General features: G+C 39.0%; 1 protein-coding gene across 6 annotated transcripts in view; it reads right to left on the reverse strand.

Moving 5' to 3' along the window:
* The window catches only part of plekhm3 (pleckstrin homology domain containing, family M, member 3), a 48,558-nt gene that overhangs the window by 16,636 nt on the left and 11,052 nt on the right, over positions 1-20,870 (reverse strand). For all 6 annotated transcript variants that reach the window (XR_003596219.1, XM_028023130.1, XM_028023127.1 and 3 more), the window contains 3 exons: positions 9,638-9,783; positions 9,185-9,378; positions 3,344-3,407 (listed from right to left, as the gene is read on the reverse strand). Coding sequence is in view for 5 of the 6 variants with exons in the window: in XM_028023130.1 (XP_027878931.1) it covers positions 3,344-3,407; positions 9,185-9,378; positions 9,638-9,783 (404 nt within the window). In the remaining variant the exon portion in view is untranslated. The remainder of the gene's footprint in view (positions 1-3,343; positions 3,408-9,184; positions 9,379-9,637; positions 9,784-20,870) is intronic.

Here is a 20,870-nt window from a genome sequence, read left to right on the forward strand (position 1 = left end):
GTGATATTAGCAAAGTGCAAAAACTGAGGGAAAGTGTTGTGAAAGTGCCAACATTTACACCAATAGATGCAAAAGACAATCTTGACCCATAGTGGTGGCTGTATTATGAGGCTTGCTTTTTTAATTTTTGCCAGGGTCAAACTAAATGATCACCAGTTCAAGATGCCAGCCAGTTTTACCTTGTGTTTTTATTTGTTTACTAAAAAGCAGAAGATGACCAGAGGTTTACGTTTTCAGCGTCACAATGGGTCCAAGCATTCATGATGCAACACTACAGGGTTCACCTGAACAAATTGAAAGCTTTGGAATGTCCTAGCCAAAGTCTAAAACGTGATGCAACACTTAAAATTGACAGATGTGGAGAAGTCTCCAAGTGAGAGTGGGTTAATATTGATAGACTATTACTTAGGAAGACTAAATATTGTTTTTGAATCAGGAGTTGCTTTAAGGATTTCTAAGTTTAAAGGTGGACAGCCTATGAAGTCAAGCTACTGTTGCCTTTTTGTCATATTTTCACCAACTCTCAGTGGTTTTTTGAGTTGAAAAGTACATCATATATGTCACAGTAAAGATGGGAAACAAATCGCTTCTCTCCAAGACAGAATTGGACTTTGTCTTGAAGAGGTGATGCTTGAAGACCGATAAAAACTGCTAAGCTGTCTTTATGCCGTCTATGTTTAGGTTCTTGGAACATTATTGAGCCACTGACCTGATTGGTGATTTATGAACAACCCCTGCTGCACCACTGCAACATTTAGCTAATTATCTTAATCATTTTTCACAGTAACATAAAAAAAACTACTTCGTTTTGCTGGATGCTGTTACTTAGACAATAAAATGACAACTTTGAAATCTCAAATGACCGTAAAGTTTAGGTCACCTGATACTTTTCCCATCTATGTTTGCTCCGCCTGCGGCTGATCCCATGAGGAGAAGGTGGAAATCTTTCTGAGAACACCTAGCGTTTACTTAAGAGGCCTCTGTGTGTCTGGTCAAGTGTGAGTGGAGAGGCATGCCAGGCATACAGGGAATGCCAGGGTGTCACTGTGGGAAGCAGGCTGCATGCGTACACACAAACATTTTCTTCCTGCTACTTTAGTCTTCGCACAAAACCACAGAAACCGCCCCTAAAGCCGGCCGAGGAACTGCGATGAGTGTCCCTAGACAAACACATATGGATTCTAGAAAACCAACTGGGTCCTTATTGAGGAGGGTGGGGTGGGGGTTTAGGGTGGAGGCTGTTTGTCAGGAGGTGAAAAGACTAATGTGGTCCAAGCTTTAGCCGGAGAAGCTCAGCCTTCGCTGACCTCTGAGCTGGAACAAAAAAAGCCACGTTGATCAAGTGCGTCATTTTATTCAGGAGGAGAATCAAAAGAAACAGGCTTGTTAATATGGAAAACCAATTAAGAGGCAGAGTGCTCGAGAATCTCCGACAGAGAAAGAGAGAGAAGTGGTGGGGGGGAGGCAAAGAGGAGAGGGCAGACTCTATCAAAGACTCTTGTTGGAATTAGTAGCAAATGTCTGCTTTGGGGGGTTTTCTGAGCGACTCGCCAAGCTTTAGCAGGGGAGCGCACATGTGCGGCGAGCGTGTGTGTGAGGCTGAGGGGATGTTGGGAAGAATGGAGGGATGTCACGCTTTGTTTTCCTGCCTGTTGATTCTGAATGTGACCAATTAGTGAAGCAGAGAGAGACACAGAGTGTGGGAGTGGAGGAGGAGGGGGTCCAATCTCTTTCCCCGTGAGAGTCTGAGGCCAATCTCTGAGTCAGGGCGGGATGAAAGCAGAGGGGAAGAGAAGAAAAAAAAGAAAAGAAAAAAACGGGGGCAAGCTACTACATAATGAACATAATGACAAACAAAAGGACTTTTCAGTCATTTCTGCTCGCTTTTCCTCAGACCCCCAACTCAGTTTGACGGCTCGGTGCTGAACTGCGGGGAGGCCGGGGCGAGTTTTCTTTTAGTTCGTTTTCTTTTTTGCTACAAAAATGTGAGTCTTTCATATGAAGCCGAAAACAATGACATCGTTTAAAACAAACTGGAGACAAAGGCGAGGAGATACAAAATCAGAGGACGGTCAGCCGGGAAAACAATCATTAGGCAAATAATCCTTTGAGGTGTTTTGACTGTTTCAGAGCTGAAAGACAAGTTTTCAGAAACTTGGATGTGAATTAATTCAACAAGCTAATTATCAATGAGGACTACATTTTTTTTGTTGTTGCTATTTTTGACGTGCTTTTTCCACATCAAAAATAGCAACAAAAGGTTAATTAGCTGTTAATAAAAGATGAACAGTTACTTGAATATCCCATTTTTCTAAGCGCTTTATCAGAGCTGCATGATATTGAGAACATATTGCACTGCTATTGTAGAAAATTGGGGCAATGATGTTGGTTATATACAGGAGTGCACTGACTGCAGCTTTTTGGCTGATCACCAATCTTTAAAAGGCCTGATCTGCCCATTTCAATTATAAATATGCATATTTTTTTCTGAAAAGTTGCTAAATATAGTGACAAAGTTGCTAGATTTGCAACATTGGGGTGACTATTAGTAAAGATATTGACTAATTGCAAATCTCCCAAAATTAAGAAAATCGAGGTCGATTTATTGTCCTTGCGATTTATCAGTGAACCCCCATGTATATCATAAATATCTTTTTAGATTCATCTCTGAATCATTAAACAATGTCCCCAAAACTCTTCACATACGCTAGTATCTCAGCTATTAGAAACATAAACCCGGTGTGGGCATAAAGAAGCTAGAGTCCATTCAACTGGCCATATGTTACCAAAATAAATTAAGCGAATTGAAACTTAGCATCATAGTAAATATTGTGCCAAGGCATTACTTTGTTTGTATCAGAGAAACCCATCTGTTAAATGTGGAGATCCTTCTTAAAACTGAATCTTTGGTTAGACCAAAAAAAAAAAAAGATAGAATAGTGAAATTATCCAAACGATGGTTATCAATGAACATACCAAACAGATAATTTGAGTTAAATTTGTCTCCAATTATCTCAAACGTTGTGAAATCAGAAGGCTACAAATGTCACAAGCTTATTATTCTAGCTTTCTCAAACTGTTTATAGGCATGTTCATCTCAATCGATGTAAATTTCTGATTTTGGAGAATGACATTGCATCTAGAATATTCTCTCTTTTAATATTATGAAACTATCTAAGTGATATAACTTTGGTAAAGCTAAAAGACATTTAGTAGGAAGGTTTACCTTGATAAACAAGAGTAAGAAAAACAGCGTATGTGTCTTTAATCAGTGACTAAAGCACATTATTTCTGTTGTACACGACTGCAACTCCCATGTGTGTTTGAGTGTGTAAATGTGTACCTGCTGCAGATCAGCCAGAGAGTACAGGTGAATGTGCTGTAGAAGGTATTCCCTGGGAAAAATCCTGTTAGAGACACAAAAACATTTACTGCATCATTTTCCACAAATCAGATCAACTGGTTAATATGCAGTAATTTTATGCTGATGAAAACATCTAAATCTTTCCTTTCCCATCAGATAAAAAGGAGATTGACCCCAGTATAGTTTATTATGTGCCACAAAGAGGCATATAATTGTTAGGTGGAAGGAAAATGATAAATTTAAATTATCTTAGCATGCAAATATCTGAGACCCTGCTACCTCTAAATAAAACCTCAGGATTCCCTTCAGAAGTAACCTAATTAGTTACTTTGCCATCTCCTTGCTACGCCTTTACGCTCAATTCTCATCTCCCTTCAGTGCTCCGTCTGGGCTTTCTCCCACTGAAGTGGATTCCTACAGTAGAATTTCAACCGGGCCAATCAGCAAAGAGGAGAAGTTGTGAATGATGACAACAATTTTCTGCACTGTTTTAGATTTGCAGTCCGTCTGCAGTTTCAGCAACGGCGGGGGAAAAAGTGAAGGAAGTCGTTCAGTCTGTGTTGGCCACGTTTCCAAAAACTGAATTAACATTAACAGCCAGCACTGCTATCTTCTCAGCAGAGGATGATTATCCTCAGTGCAAACAATATCTAGTTAGCTTCATGGGGTCAAACAGCTCAACCGTTAGCGATTGGATAAAATTTAAAACTTTGAGGGTGCAGACCTTCTGTATGAAGAAAAGATTAGAACAAGGGGCCCAGTTGTATCAGGCTATCTAATTAGTAAAATATCTATTTGTGTGTATAAAGCCGTCAATCAGCATAAATTGACGGCCCTGAGGAAACCTGAGAGGTTTAAGCGAACATCAAGAAGACCAAGAAACACAGCCAACAAGCTGAGGATTAAGGGTCAGGGTTTAAACCATCATCCCAACCTTTGAACATCCCATGGTGCAATGTTCAATGTTCTGGAAATGAAAAGAGAATGGGGTAACTTCAAATCCACAGAGTCATGACTATCCCCCTAAACTGACAAACAAGGCAAGAGAGCAGTAACCAGAGAAACAACCTGGAGACCCATGAAAGCCTGGGTGGGAGAATCTGCTGACGGGAGCAGATTGGCAAGAGGAAAAGCCACTGTTGAAAGAATTCATCAGGAGTCTTGTTTAAAATTGATCACAAGTCGCTTGGTGTTGGTCTATCACATAAAATCCTAGTAAAACACACCGAAGTTTGTTGTTGCAACATAAAATGTGAAAAATGTGAAAGGAATACAAATAATTTTGCATGTTCCTGCAGCAGTAATACTTTAAGGTCAGAATAAGGTTAGAGATGGTAAATAATAAAGAATAAAAAACTGTCTTCGGTGTGTGTAGACTGGGGCCTCCTCTCAGACAACCAAGATAGACGGCACCGCGTCAAATCCCATCTAAAGCTGTGATGAGTGTGGCTATTGTACATGGACACACCATGGCGATAGACACCACCGATAATCTGATGTTTGGCAGGTTACTAACGGTTACCTCATCAGCATTCACGACAACAAACACACAGAGACACAAAAACTGAGATTGTGCCGCGTGTGTTGATCTTGATTAGAAACACTTGAGAGCTAACACATCAGAAGATTAGATTAGAAAGGCCTCACACAGAATTGTGAACGTACACAAATAGCAACTACTTAAATATTAATGTTTGCAAGACCTAATAACCCTCAAGTCTACATTTTACAGCAGTATCCTGAAGGATTTTTCCATTGCACGAGACACGCCTTTTATTAAAACTGTTATCACTCTGGGATTATGATGGTTTACCAAAGGAAGGTCTGACTTCGCTAAGTGTGTGCAGTACAAAGTATGTGGTAAGTGTCAAGGTGTGTGTACGAAGGTGGCAAATCAAGGCTTTCTATGACCAAGTTATCTCACCCTACTTGAATTTTCAGCAATCATTGAGAAGTGTCAGGAAAGCTGTCAGGATGCAAGTTTGTTGTGTAATTCAAACTTTTATTTGACCAATTCCCCTACTACACAAATAATAAAGCTGGACCTAAAAGTGGAAACTTTTAAGCATTTTATTATGATTTTAGCCAAACAAAATGTAGTGCTTAATTGTCAAAGGTAAGGAAAATGATTTTTTACTGAAACGTGATTTTTCTTGGGTGGTCGTTCATACTACCAAATAAGCTGCCGTCTATGTACCTGTTTCCAGTTGTTGAGCAATGAGAGCCAAGAGTATTGTTGACAAAGAAAGCAATAAAACAGAAAGCACAACTAAAAGCAACAGAGCATCGACTGCAACTTCTGTAGAGAAGTCAGGTTAGATGTGCAGTGAGATCTGCTGGGATTGAGATGTGATGCGCTCCAGTGACACAGAGTCCTTTCATAATTTTCAGAATTGTACTTTTCAGCCATTGTCAAAACTATGACACGTTTCCTGTCAATGACATAAAAGTCAGATAGAAAACAACATGATTGTTCAGAACGCCCACGTTTTGAAAACTATCAGATATACGTATATCTGATTTAATGTCACACATGGTAGTGGAAAAAATGTGAGTTTTTAGGGTTGTGGGTTAAAAATGTCAGAATTGGGCCATTCAGATTGCCATGAAAAAGTTGGATACGAGTCGCATATAGGCAAAAAAATTAAAAACAATTTAGATTTGGGTTGCATTTGCCTGCTGTATGAATAAACCTTCATCTAAACAAAAATCATACTTGTTTTATGCTGTTAAAGCTGACAGGTTTTACTCCAATAAACCTATATGAAATTCTCTTTAGCCCAGAGAGTCCAGGAAACATCCTTATTAGTAAACGGAGAAAACACGCCAGACAATGGGAGATGAAAATGAGGGTTTAAAACAGAGTTTTAAACAGAAAACTCTGTATAAACATGTTTAGTCAATGTTGTGTTACTAAACACCAACCCAACATTTCACTACACACTCCTTCCACTTCAAGGTTATGCAGTACTGTGACTTACTCTGTCCCATAAAATCACACTAAAACAGTTATCTAAGGTTGTAATGTGATAAAATGTGACAAAGTTCAGCTACAGGAATGTACATTCAGGTTTTAGACACAAGTAGGAATCCTCAGGTTTGATTAAGGTCGTAAAACTATATCACTTCATAATCAAATGGACAACAGCAGAACTTACTGTGTACCATTACTTACTTTCAAAAAAGACTGCACCAACCCCCCCCAAAACAGATCGGCTTGTCTACCTTCTGCATTTTTTGTGAACTGACTGTAGGACATGGAGTCAACTTGACCACACAGCATTATTTATCCCAGAATCCCTGGAAACAGAGGCCCTATCATTCCAACCGTGGTTTACTAACGGCTTTAAACAACCAGCTGTGCTTGTGAAAGTTTACAGTTTTAATCCGCTGATTTTTTATTTTTTTTAATCCACACCGGCTGGAAAGCAGGAGTAAACAGCTTTTAGAAGAAGATTTATTAAGCTCCAGCCACTCACGACGTTTTGATTGGCTGCTGTTCCCCAGGAGCCCGCCCCCGGCACCTGACGAAAGCGGTTCATTCCTCTGGTCCAGCAGGAAGCTGGTGCTGGCTTAGCTGGTGTGTTTTGTGGAAACACAACGAACTGGAACGCAGTTAGCACTAGCACCGCCTCAACAGTTTGTTGTAAAAGTTAAACTGTGTGTGTGTGTGCCCACAGGTTTCTCTTTTCAGACCCCCGTCCCCATGTAGACAGATGACATCAGGAAGGTTTTAGCGCCACAGACCTCATCAATCCTGGAGTGTTTAGAAGTGGTGGGCCGCTGGCCGGCATCGGCTAATGGGACAGAAGTAAACACAGAAAGCCACAACGCTTCTCTGAGCAGCAACTCGCTTTATTTAGCTGATCTTGGTCGAGCAAAGTAACATGAAAATATTTTAAATTTACTGATGAAAATGTAAAAGTAATGTTTCAGGATTCTCACTGCAGCTGTCATTCAAAAGGAGACGAAACGTCACATACAGAGGGGGTTGGTTTACACTACTGCATACTCAAATTATGGCCAACCTAGTGATAAGTTGTTAAAAAAAAAGTAAACATACGAGTCCGTATGCGTCTCGGTTCATTCAGTGAATCATTAATGTCGAAGTTTTACGTAAAGCCAAAATGCCTTCAATATACCAATCAAAAAAATGGTAAAAATAAGGTTTTTGGTATTCTGTGCAAATACACCGTTGGAGTAAGACTGTAAAATATTGTGATGACAGTTATGATTAGCCCACACGTTGACTCTTTCCTCTATTTTTCCTCCATAATCAAAATGCCCCCACCTCTTCCTGTGAGAGTAAAGATTGCAGATGCCATTAAGGCATCAAAGGAAATCCAGCCGAATACATGACATGCACAGAAGTCATAAAAACTTGGCCTATTAAATTTTGCATCCAAGCATGCCTTTGCAATCTTATTATTGCAAATATTAATGTTTTATGTGTATCTACTAGTGCTATCACTTGATTAAAAAAATGTTAGCAGATTAATCACACTCAGATCATCTGAGGAGATGATAGAGGTTTGCATCCTTACAAATATTTAAATATATGAAACACAGCTTGTGAAAATGTCACCATATACTATTGGTGGAGGCAATGGAGCTGTTATTTTAACTTTTCTTTGTATTAGTAAGAAAAAAAACAAAAAAAACGTGGGACCAGTTCAACTGACCAATAAAGGCAACATGTTTTCACTGATTTCTCTATATGTTTTCCTTCCTTCTTGATCAGTTTCAACTGTGCCTCCAAATGGCCTTAAGAAGAAATAAAGTAATCGGACTTGCCATTTTTGTTTTAAATGCTATATTTAAAATATATTTTTAAGGCTTTTATTGCTAATTTAAATCATGAAATAAATCTATGTAAACTGCTGTGAGTACATACATTCTTGTTTAAAAGTTTTTTTTTAGATTATTGTATAGGAACTGAAGTTTTTTTTTTGTTGTTGTTGTTTTTGTGTTTTTCAAATTAGACAGTGAATGTATAACCAAAACAACCAAATAACTTGTGAGCCACATTTAACAATATTTAGCTGTTTATACATTTAGCTGCATTGCAGTAGCTTAAGCTTCTGCAATGCAGTCGTACTGTTCAAGGTGCCTTGTTGTCAAAAGCTGTACAAGAAGGTACAGCTGCAGTAATTGGTGGAATTTCATCTTCAGGGTTTCTTGTCATTAAAATAATAGTTTTATTTTAGTTTCCAACCTGCCGTAACATGGCAGACGGGTTGAAATTGTTTCTAGAGGTAACAAAGCCAGTTTGCCGTCTCTGATAGGCTCCACCAGGTTTGCAGTCCAACCTTTCACCTTAAAACAGAAGGTTTTTTTTAAGGGTTTTTTATAAGGCAGCTGTCTAGTTCAAACACATTGAGTATCCCTCCGCAGCGCTGGCATGAAAAAGCTCAACAAATTGCAACCGAATTTCATATAAGACAAGAACTAGATTAAGTAAACTCAACTATTTCTCTTATTATTCCCCCTTCGTGTAGGATCTAATTTCTGTTGCTTAGATGGTTCTGGACAAAGTTGTATCGTTTCCAGAGCCTCAGGATGTTTACTTCAGGTTGTTTAAGAAAAGAGCAGCTGCTCGCTGCATCATTCAGGATTAACTAACCTTTTACCGGCTGACACATATTCACCGGTACTTTTCCAAATGGAGCCTCTCACCTGGTTGTTTAGTTAAATCCAGGTGCCGACTCTGTGTTTTAGGGCACAGAAGAGTTTGCTTTCACTCTCAATTGCTTTTGAAATAAGAGAGTGGCGTGATCGATGAGGGCTCAAAAAGCAGAAGTGAGATTTCAGGCGACCTACCGTCGCCTCAGGTCTTCGGCGACGGTCGCCCTGCAGCTGAACAGGTAGGCCCTGAGCGACTGGAGCTGCTGACGGAGGCGCAGCACTGAGCTCAACGCTTCGCAGTGTTCGTACAGGCAGGGGTTGAGCTGCTGGATGTCCAGCAACGGCTCCTCGTACACAAACTCCAGGAACTCCTTGGCCTGTTTGGACACCTGGAGGAGCACGTTAAGAGCTTATTTTTGGTTGTGGGCACCAAGCACTGCCGATACATTACACATAATCCCAAGCACGCTGTACTTTTCATGCATGTTTTGGATGAAGTGGGCTTAAAGAAAAGCCCGACATAAAAGCTGCGGTTTGCGCAGATTAAAAAGGCGGGATGTGACACGCTCGTTTGCGAGCTTCAGACATGCCTTGTGATTTTCTTTGCCTGTCCGACAAGGCCAGGCTGGCTGTGTGTGTTTTCCCCACCTTGTGTTTACTGGTGTCCCAGTTGTGCAGCAGCCGCGCAGGGATGAGGAAGGAGTTATCCTGATGGCAGCTCTGGCAGTAGTACCAGCCGCTGTAGTAGCAAACTTTTGCCTTTCCTTTGGACAGACCGACCGGACGCTGACAGCCTGAGGAGAGAGAGAGAGTATCAGTATGCATGGGGGCAGCCACTGCTTCTGGTTTGGGTAGTCAGACTTTATTTATGGAAAGCGCAAAAACTAAAAACTGTAAAGAAAGGGGGGCAAGACTATGATGCTAAGGGAGAACGTTATGACGCTTAAAAAGAAAGAAGTAGGGATGCAACTCATGATTATTTTAGTAATCGATTAAACTAACAATCATTTGATTAATCAGATAGAAAAAATTGGCACATTCTGAAGATCTTTTTATTTAACCACTTAAAACATTTTTTATTAAATATTAGGAACAGATGCTAATACCAAGCTATTAGCTTCTTGTAAATGAGAAAATAAACACTTTATTGCCCAAAATATAATAAAATTTTTTTTTGTGAATGCTTGGTCATGTTTAGCAAAGGATGCATGTGCAGCTAAAAAAACAGTCCTGACACCAACATGTGAAAAGCTCAGCTCTTTCTGCTTGACTGAACATCATTACAGTGTAGGTCTGATCTGTTGATTACTTTGGGAATTGATTGATTGATAATTGCCAAAATTAAGCAAAATGTGCTGAAGAGGAGCATTTTGAACTGGGTCAAGCTAAAACGGCCACTTGAGGAGATCAAGGTAGAACACATTAACAGGTAAAGGTTTTGAAAAATGTATATGATTATAATACAGTTTTGGTTTAAGTACCGCTCTGATTATGTTGTTCTTTCAACAAATGGCCCTTTTTGATTCTGCACACTCCAGTTAATAATTAATTGATTACTAGACTAGTTGATAATTATTTGAATAATCGATTCATCATGATGAATCCGATTAATTTCTCAGCCCATAAAAAACATACGAAGAAAATATTGGTTAAACACAACCAACATTTTTGCCTAATTGTTTAATAAATATCTCAATGGCATTATTTTCACCTAACCCACACTGAGTATTTCCACGTAAAGCCCCTTTAAAGAACATCTGAGCTCCTTCAAAGCAAAACAAAGAAATGAAGAATAATTAAGAATAATGATTTGTTTGAAGCTATGAAATCATTTAGCTTTTGCTTTCAGTGATAAAATTATTAAAGCTAAACGAAAAAACATACCCAAGCTAAAAGTAGACTATGTAAAAGTTCATGCTTAGAGCTTCAAAATGTGCAAAAACATTCTCCCTGTCCAGGAATCCTTAGACAACAGAGTCTGTGCTTCTTTCTTTTTGTAGCCGCAACACAAGAACCCTAACTAAGCAAGATCTCTGTACACCAGCAACTCCTACAGATCTTTTTTTTTTGTTTTGTTTTACTATTCAGCCTGATAGCTTCCCTGGCCTGCTTTGTCTTCTCAACCCTTTAAAGTTTGTGCTTCACCCAAACACCCGGGTCCGCTCTGTGATCAGGAACACCCAAACATCGGAGTGCTGAAGGGCTACAACAGGTGTCCCTTATCCACACCATCTTAGAGGATATAAAGCTGGGAGGAAAACAGCAAAGGAGGGAAATAGAAAGATCCGGAAGAAAAGAAATGGGAGATTCTTATCGGTTATTTTTAAATAAAAGTAGAACCTTACCTAAAAAAAAACAACAACAACAAAAAAAAAAAGAAAGACGGAAGTAGCTGAACATGTGTCGGCATGTCCAAGGTGCTCCAACAAAAGATGGAATAAAAAGAAGGAATGGACTATTGAGAGATGAGCGGAAAGAACGAAGGAGAGACAACAACACGAACAGATTCAGACAGATGAAGGGAGCCAACACGGCTCAGGTAGCTCAGCTAGCTTTCTGTTATCTCTGATCAGCACAAACAATGCTGTAATCAACATTTAAAGCTATATTCATCCTTTATCTGATAAAAGAAAAAACAATACCCATGTTGGAACTCAGAGATGCTCTGAAGCTGTAAAATGTTATCCTCACAGTTATTTATTGGTGAAGTTACTTTCTTTGCAGTGTTTTCTTCTAAATCAGGTGTGTCACTGGATCCCGTATAAACACACCAACAAGCCAAACCGTTAAAATCATAATATAACGTAATATGCATGCTACACGTCAGAACAAATATTAGACTTCTGGGCGTCTTCTGGGTGTTTGACAACCTGAATGTCAGCTGTTGTTTCATGTTTAACGCTTTAGCCTAAAACAGAGCAGATTACTCCTGTGTATCTAGCCAAACTACTCCTATTTTTGAGAGAGGTCCCATAAAATCATCATCAGTTTTAGTTTCTGATGTTTAATAACAGACTGTCATATTGCTGTGAGTTTATAGAAAAGTTGTAAGTCGTCAGAGACGTTAAAGGCTAACAGCTAGCCTCTTGTTTTAGCTGATTTTAGCTGTTTAACGCAACTCTAATTCAAGCTGTTGATATCAGGGGGATACAATGTTAAAGATCTAAACTTCACCAAAAGAGCTACATTTTGTTCGACAGTGTTTTCAACATCAATTCAGTTCAAAAATACTTCATTTTCCCCAAAGGGAATAAGTTATCATATGGTGATGCTGTGGCCAGAAAGGATCTCATGTAGCAGTCAGTCTTGCAACAGACCTAAAGACGCCTCTGATTGAAGATACTGTAGCTGTATGACAGCATCATCATGATCTCACCCAAACTTCTATGTTACAGCACGTAAGTTGTTTTCAAAAGCTGCACCCGGAATTTATTTGGCCAAGAAAACAGTGACAAACATAACACATAGGGCTCTGTATTTTAAGGAAATACCTTTTTTTGTGTTGGTTCTTTAAAATTGCTAAAATGGAAAATCATCTCAACCATGGCCATCGCAATAATTAGGTGTTACAGGGTCATGTTCTCCCTCTTGGTCAACTATAGGTAAGAGAAAAGTTACGCATGATAACTTTACAGAAGTTCATTTTTAAGAGAAAACGTCCATCTCCATTTAGCTTAGAGTGGAAGTAATCCACTCCATATTTATCACATAAGTTTAATATAAAATTATGTTTACTGTGCTTTGAATCTGAAAAGTTAAAAACTTCTTCTATTGGCCTTTCATGTTTTCTAACTAATACGTAATGAAATTCACTCAATTTAAACAAGAAATAAACTAACAAAACTTGAATTCTATGTATTTCTAACAGATATCAAAACAAAATTAAAGAAATATATATTTTCTGTGGTAATGGAAACACCAAGAATCAACAGTTATGACTTAAAACTATGTCTAAAAATTGACACAAGCCTAATAAAATTAAAGATGAACCAACCATATACTGACATTCATGATTTATAGACTGGAAATGGTGAAGCACTGTTGGATTTATCATTGTATTTTTACAAAATCGTGTTTTAATAGCCAGGCAATACTAAAGCAAAAGTGTGTAACAAAAATTACTTTAAGATGATTCCTCATAAATGGTTAATTTCTTACAATACTGGTAAGAAATAGGAAAGAAATCGAGCATATGTGTATAAAATTGTATTTTTCAAAGAGTTTGCTGAGTGCTAGCGTTAAAAAGATACTGCATGGATTTTATGTTAAAAAAATGCCCCAAAACACACATCGATAATCTGGCAAAAGAAACTGGGTGCAAAGACACACTTTTGTACTGTGTTTTTCTTGTACTTTGACAAAAGTGTAACTGAAAACGGTCGAATTTGAAGTAAGCTACGTAATGAATTCAAATTTGCTTCAATGCCAAATAAGTCTCTTATATAACAGCTGCCTGTCTCAATGGGTCACTACAAAGTTTATTAGCCGTAAGAGAAACCTATTTTGCAGCCGTAAAATCCGTTTCGCGTCGACGCGAGAGCAAAGGTCTTTGCACTGCCAGCTACGATCCCAACAGAGACCCGGCCGTTTGGTCTCGTAAAGCTTTGGTACGAATGATTCACATCCGTGAGTGTAAGTGTAACTCGGCAACACATCAGTCACACCATGTTGGCTGGCTTGCCGTTGATCCTTTCAGTCTCTACGAAACCTGTACTGGTTTAATAAAGAAAGAAACCTGTTAATATGAGAACTAGTAAGTTTTAAACATGGTTTTTCTTGTTTGTCTGATGTAGTATTGAAATTAACTGAGGAACTGTAATTTGTAAATCAAAATTGACAGAAATGAAAGGCTAGAAAACCACCAACCAGTGTGTAATGAATTCATGAGTTTCACTTTTTGACTTGAATTAGTGAGACAAAATTACTCTTCAATGACATTCTAATGTACCGAGACTCACCTACATATGATTTCTTGCAGATACTATAAAGAAAAACAAAACAACATCCACAGTGCATATTTTTAGCTTCGATAAAGTTGGGCTAATTATAGAGGTGAGCTCATGCTGGTGTTTGGGGTGGATGCTCTAGCAGTAAACCGCAGTCCACCGGTTGCGAGCCAGCACGCTGGGGCCATGGTTAGCAGTCAGGGAAACACTGTGTCACTTCGAGGAAGTAGCAAACCACCAGAGCAGTTCGCTGGCCATATGTGGCCTCAGATTTAGTCTGGCTCTGCCGGGACCGCGGGAACAAAGAGGCACACGTAAAAAGGCCCCAAAACCAGAAAGCCTTTACCTCAAATTCTATATCATGAGCACAAGAGGTTCAACACACCCACACAAACAAACGCACAGAGCCAAACGTTTGTCCAACTGCGCTCTACAACGTCTCTGCAGAAGAGGACAAGTTTGACAGAAAACATAAACTGCATTGTGGAACACTGACAATAAGCAAATAGCTGTAACATCTCAGATCACTGAGCTGTTATTATGAAATAAGGAGTATTTATATTATATGCATATAAAATCTAACTTGAGGACTTTGTGAGTCAGACTGAAATTGTTTGGTCTCTGCTTACCAATAGTGAATTAACCAGAGAAAATTAAGGGACTACGTAAACTAAACAATTATTTTTTTTTGAACTGATGCAGCCTCTTTTTGCCTTAAAAAAATAATTCAATAAATTTGATCACACAGCTATAATTTGCCCATTTAAAATGGCCTCAGTACTATAAACAGCAGCTTGATGAGCTGACAAAGATGACATACTTGCATTTACCAAAATAAAACACAGCACAGTCCCTGGTTTAATGAGTTTTCATCTGTCCACTCCTGCTTAATTCAGAAGTGGAGAGATTCAAGCAGGATTTTTTTTTCCAGTCTGGCATTAAAATCCTCCCTGAACGATCTCAATCTTGGTATCCTGCCATATATAAACACAAATAAAATACTTTGCTCACATTTGCTTCAGTTTCTTTAAGAGTTTTGTAGCCTAATAACTCCATAAAAACCAGAGGAGTTTATAAGCTCTAGATGAGTCTAACAGAAAGTGATTTAAAAAAAAAAAGAGTATAAATGCTCTGGATTTGAAAGATGTGTGATTTTAATCCTCAAAACTTAACCACAGATGTTGTCCAATGCAATCTCATAATTCACCTTGATGACCTTTCCTTACCTCGTCACATCTGGTGCTTGAGGGGAATCTGTGATCCCTCAGTGGATCCCAGGACAGATTGTATTCAAACTGCTAAACTAACACAGATAAATTATCTCTGTCAATTTATCTGCATCAATTGTTCCCTTAAAATAGCTTGAACACCTTAAAAAATGTTAGAAAATAATTACTCAGTACTGGGGATTTATGAACTCCATGATTTCTGGGTGTTATGTAGGGTCTCTTCTGATTCTAGAGTACTTAATTGACAAAGAAGTATACATTATTGTCAATGGCATTACAAAATTGTCCTTTTTTGGCAATGCGGGTGGTAAAATGGTTTGTTGATCAGATGGAGACAGTCATCAAGAGGAACCGTCATGGCCTTCAAGTTTTCAAAACACAAAAACTTCAACTTCAGTTCGGATTTTTAAGATCGTACAAAGTCACATTTCTACCTTAAACAAGCAAAAATGAATCTACCTTTTTTTTCTTCTTCTTGAATGTTCGAGTAACAAATAACAGTTCAACCAGCAGAGCAACAACTGAATTTTCTGCTCGTCTCTGATCTTTTATGCGTCTTTCTGGGATGAAGAGGAAGAGGGACAGAGGGAAAGATGAATGGGAATTCAAACGTGGCTCAAAGGTCCACCGATTGTACTGCGGCTCTCTGTAGTGAGAGAGGGTCACTTTGACCTGTTCACACCAGGAGAGAGACAGAGAGAGAGAGAAAGAGAGAGAAAGAGAGAGAAAGATGACATCAGGGCAAGAAGAGGACTCCTGCTTTCATCTGCCCGCCGCTGGTTCAAACCACCACACCTCTGACAGGACACTGCTGTGTGTGTACGTGTGTTTGGTCTGTACATGTGTGAATTAAAACTGAAAAGACGAGAAGCGTGAGCTTTGATGTTCCTCATTCATAGCGACCAAACACTCAAATGAAAATGTCAACAAATGGAGAGTCTAAGATTGTGTGTGTGTGCACGCGCATCTGAGACTGTCAATCTTTTGAAGTGAACCTCCAACTTCCGCAGTTCCCTTGAATTTACCGATTCCCACTTCACTCGAAACACCCCGCCACACCCCCCTTTCAAATCTAATGGACTGACATAGTAAATCAGGGGCCTGAGAACATGCTCCAGTGCAACAACAGGGGCCACCAAATCAGGAGGCGATGTGTGTGTGTGTAAATCGCACATGTGGGGAAAGGTTAAGGGGTTGACGGGGAGTCAGTCTTCAAACGTAAAGCATTTCCTATAAATGTAAAAAGTAGCTAGCTTTATCTACAGTAGCTAGCTGAGTACATTTTGATGCTAAGCAACTAGTCATTTGTTACGTATGTGGATGGAAGCAGCATATGCAAAGGCAAAAGGTGGATTAGACTGGAAAATCAGATTAAGAAAGATTAAGAAAATAAGAGTGGAAAATGAAGATGGGTGTAGCAGCTAATGACTTGTTTGTTTTAGCAGCTTGCTACTCGTCGCCTTAACCACCGTCAAGTCAGTGAAGATGTCTGCACACAACGCAAACTTTTGCCTGACAGAAAAGTCCTGAGAGAAAAAAATGTCACAGATTCATATGAGATTAAATATCTAAGATCTGTGACACATTTAAGGCCAACTTACATTTTACTTAAAGAATTTAAGACATTTTAGATCATTATTATAAATCTCATCTAAAATTTTATTATAGTACCTCAGCTGTCTCAGCTAATCTGAGATAAATATCCCTCTTTTCTACAGGAATATTTCTTAAATGCTTTACTGTAGATAGGTTTTAAAGTAGGTGAACCTGCAACCTGCATGCATTAGAACTAATAGTGGCACTGTGGCTCTTTTTTTAAGAGCCACAGTGGCGGACCCAAAGAGCCAAATGGGACTCTGGAGCCACAGGTTTAAGACCCAGACAGAAGAAGCTTCATGTCCCTTTTATGCTCCAATACTAAAGTAGCTCATGCTGGATGAGTGAAAAAGGATGAAAAGCAGTAAAAGAAAAAATAAACTGCCTGTAAAAATCTAAAATTATTATTTTTTTAAATAAAAATTTTTAAAACAGAGTTTCAGGTTTCTGCTAATTAACACAGCAGGAGAGTAAGAAGGGATACTGTCCCTTTTGAACGGGTGGACAGCGGGAGAAATGGAGACAAAAACAGGACATGGCTATGAACATGAATGAACTGGTGAAAGCAAACAGAATGAAAAGGTAGAAGAGGAGAGCAATAAACGGGCTGAAGGAGCCAAGGTGCGCGCTCTATAGAAAACAGACGTATCCAGCTGTCCCGTCCATCCAGCTCTGACCTGAAACCCCTCCAACAAACCCCTCCGCTCACAGCTGTCCACTGTAGCGTCCCCAGGCAGCTTTCAATTTGCTCTCATTCACTCACAGGTTCATTCATTCATCCATTTTTCCTCCCCACCAACGCTTTAAGCCCGCCAATTATCATCAGTTGGCCCCGGACGGCCCCCATCCTTGTTCCCGTTTCAGCTGTCCTTTCAAACAGCCCTGCATTAATAAAGCCAGTGGTTACAAATAAAATGGGAGGTGAGCGGCGATTATTCAAAGCCCTCCAAAAGAGAGAGCGAGAGGAAGCCCACGTTTCACACCCAGGGGGAGGAAAAGCACCGCCTGCCATTTGCGGGGTTGTCCAAGGGTCTGGTATGAGGACTAACTGGAATATTAATAGAGAAGGCAGGTACTTTAATAGTCCTAATCTGAAGAAGGGATTTAAGAGTACATTAAGTAGAAAAATAAATCTAATAAAACTGATGTTAACCGAGGTCATGGAGTGGTTTGGGATTCTTGATGAAAGACTGGGGGGACCTCCATGTTTTACTCCAAGTCCACATTAAAAGTAAATATGGGACTGAGAGGAGATGAATAACAATGCTATAAAAAGATAGCTTTAATGTGACGTTGAGTAAAGACGTTTAAAGAAAAAAGTAAAAGCAACAAGGCATGACATAATCTAATTGCTTTTATTCCTGTCACTACTGGAACGTGACATACTGATAATTACTGTGCGGCTGAAACAATTAATCGGATTAATAGTGATTAATCGATTGTCCAAATAATTGTCACCTAATTTGGTAATCGATTAATGGTAAACTGGAGCGTAAAAACTGAAAGATGGCCATTTGCTGAAGTAACAACACCCTCAGAGCAGTAGTTAAGACAAAACTGTAAAATATATGTTTTGCATTTAGGGTGAAAAGGAAACACCTTTGTCTGTAAATATGGTTGGCATATAATCATCCTACACTGTATTGATTTTAAGTCAATGTTATTCTTTTAGCTACATCCTTTGTTACAAATGCTCAAGTAAAGAAAGGCTGCATTACTCATTTTAAGCAATAAAATGCTTATTTTCCTACTTACAAAAGGAACTGAATTGTTTGTTTATTGACATTTTTTAATGCATTTCTAAGATTATATAAGAAAAACTTAAATTAAAAATCTACAGAATGTGCCAGGTTTGGTTTACCCGATTAACTGATTGTTTGAATAATCAACAGATTAATTGATAACTAAAACAATTGTTAGTTGCAGCTCTGATTTACCGTTAAAAAAATGTGAAGTATACCTTCTGTACAAGATGAATTTATCATGAACTAATCATTTGCTACATTTAAAAGTAGTTCTTAAGCTACATTTCTTACTCCACACAATATCACTGCACAAGTTGGTGGGTAGTTAGACGAGCTATCTGCTCAGGTAGCCAAACCTGCAGCAGACTTTTTAACAAACATGCTGCCTTTTTCAATCTAACAGCAGCTTCAAAACGGCATTAACATGAATATCAGTGACGGATGGAGCTGCTTTAGTTTTCACACAGTAGCAGTCTTTCAAGATGAGCTACTGAATATGTCTTTCGCATAGGCAGAGGAAAAGCATTGGGGACATAATTTTCCAACTAGGTGATCAGCAGACCACAGCAGCAGGTGGGTTAGGGAGAGCACCGCTGCCTGCAGCTCATCTCGTTAAGGGGTTTTAGACCGAGGGAACATCATGAAGGAATCTCCTACCAGTTTTGATCTAACTGCTAAGTAGAGATAAAAGGATACACACCTCCTTGTTAGGCCTTATAAATATGGCAAGGCAAGGCAAGGCAAGTTTATTTATATAGCACTTTAAAACAGTACCACTGACCAAAGTGCTGTACAATCACAAAATTAAACAAATAAAAACAAAATTAAAACACATCAAAACCAACAATGCAGTGACGTAAAACACTCTATATAATACATAAACATACCCAGATAAATACAGAAAAGCAGCATCTCAAACCGAATCAAAGGCCAACCGAAAAAGGTAAGTCTTAAGAGCAGATTTAAAAATTGCTAAAGAGGGGGCCTGTTTTACCAACATAGGTAAAGAATTCCAAAGTTTGGGAGCTGCAACAGCAAACGCCCTGTCTCCTCTCTGCCTCCTGGAAGTCCTCGGCACCTCCAGGTTCATTTGGCTCGCTGATCTAAGAGCTCGAGGAGGACAGTGTATATGTAGCAGCTCAGAGAGATAGGAGGGAGCAAGGCCATTTAAAGATTTAAATACAAATAAAAGAATCTTAAAATGCACTCTGAAATGTACTGGCAGCCAGTGCAGAGAATATAAAATCGGGGTAACATGTTCTCTCTTCCGCGATCCAGTTAAGAGCCGAGCAGCCGCATTCTGGACCAGCTGAAGACGGGACAAAGAAGACTGGCTGACACCCACATATAAGGAGTTACAGTAATCCAGTCGTGTTGTAATAAAAGCATGGATTAATATTTCAAAATAATCCACTGGTACCATATTCCTAATCTTAGCAAGCCGCCTCAAATGGAAAAAGCTCGTTTTCACAACGGCACTGATTTGTTTATCCAACTTAAAATTTGCGTCCATTACAAAGCCCAAATTTGTAACAAATGGCTTTACGTAATGTGATAGTGGACCCAAATCCACAGGAGTGGACTTGCAGGTAGTACCAGGGTCAAAAATAATAACTTCCGTCTTTCTTTCATTAAAATTCAAAAAATTCAGAGCCATCCAAGTTTTTAAGTCATCGAGGCACTCCATTAAAATTGGTACTGTATTGACTCCCTTACGATTGAGAGGCACATAAATGTGTGTATCATCCGCATAGCAATGAAAAGCAATATTATGTTTCCTAAATATTGACCCAAGGGGAAGCAAATATAAAGAAAACAAAAGAGGTCCAAGTATCAAGCCCTGCGGTACTCCACACAATAAAGGAGCAGACGATGATCTAAAATCATCTATGTCAACACAGAAAGACCTATCCGTCAAATACGACCTAAGCCACACTAAGACTGTGCCTTTGAGACCTACATAATGCTCTAAACGGGAAAGTAAAACATCATGGTCCACCGTGTCAAAGGCTGCAGTCAAATCTAAAAGAACTAAAATCACTGGATCTCCAGCATCAGTAGCCAAAAGGATATCATTAAACACCCTCAACAATGCAGATTCGGTGCTGTGTAAAGTTTTAAAACCAGACTGAAAATCCTCAAGAATATTATTTACATCGAGATAGGCCTTTAATTGATTATAAACAACTTTCTCTAAAATTTTAGACATAAATGGAAGCTTTGAAATAGGCCTAAAATTAGATAACAGAAAAGGGTCTAAGCCAGGTTTTTTGATCAGCGGTTGAACTAATGCCTGTTTAAAAGGTTTTGGAACCACACCAGTGATCAGGCTACTATTTATAATAGCCGTAATAGAAATCCCTAA

The sequence above is a fragment of the Xiphophorus couchianus genome, chromosome 7, assembly GCF_001444195.1.
Source record: "Xiphophorus couchianus chromosome 7, X_couchianus-1.0, whole genome shotgun sequence".
Taxonomy (NCBI): domain Eukaryota; kingdom Metazoa; phylum Chordata; class Actinopteri; order Cyprinodontiformes; family Poeciliidae; genus Xiphophorus; species Xiphophorus couchianus.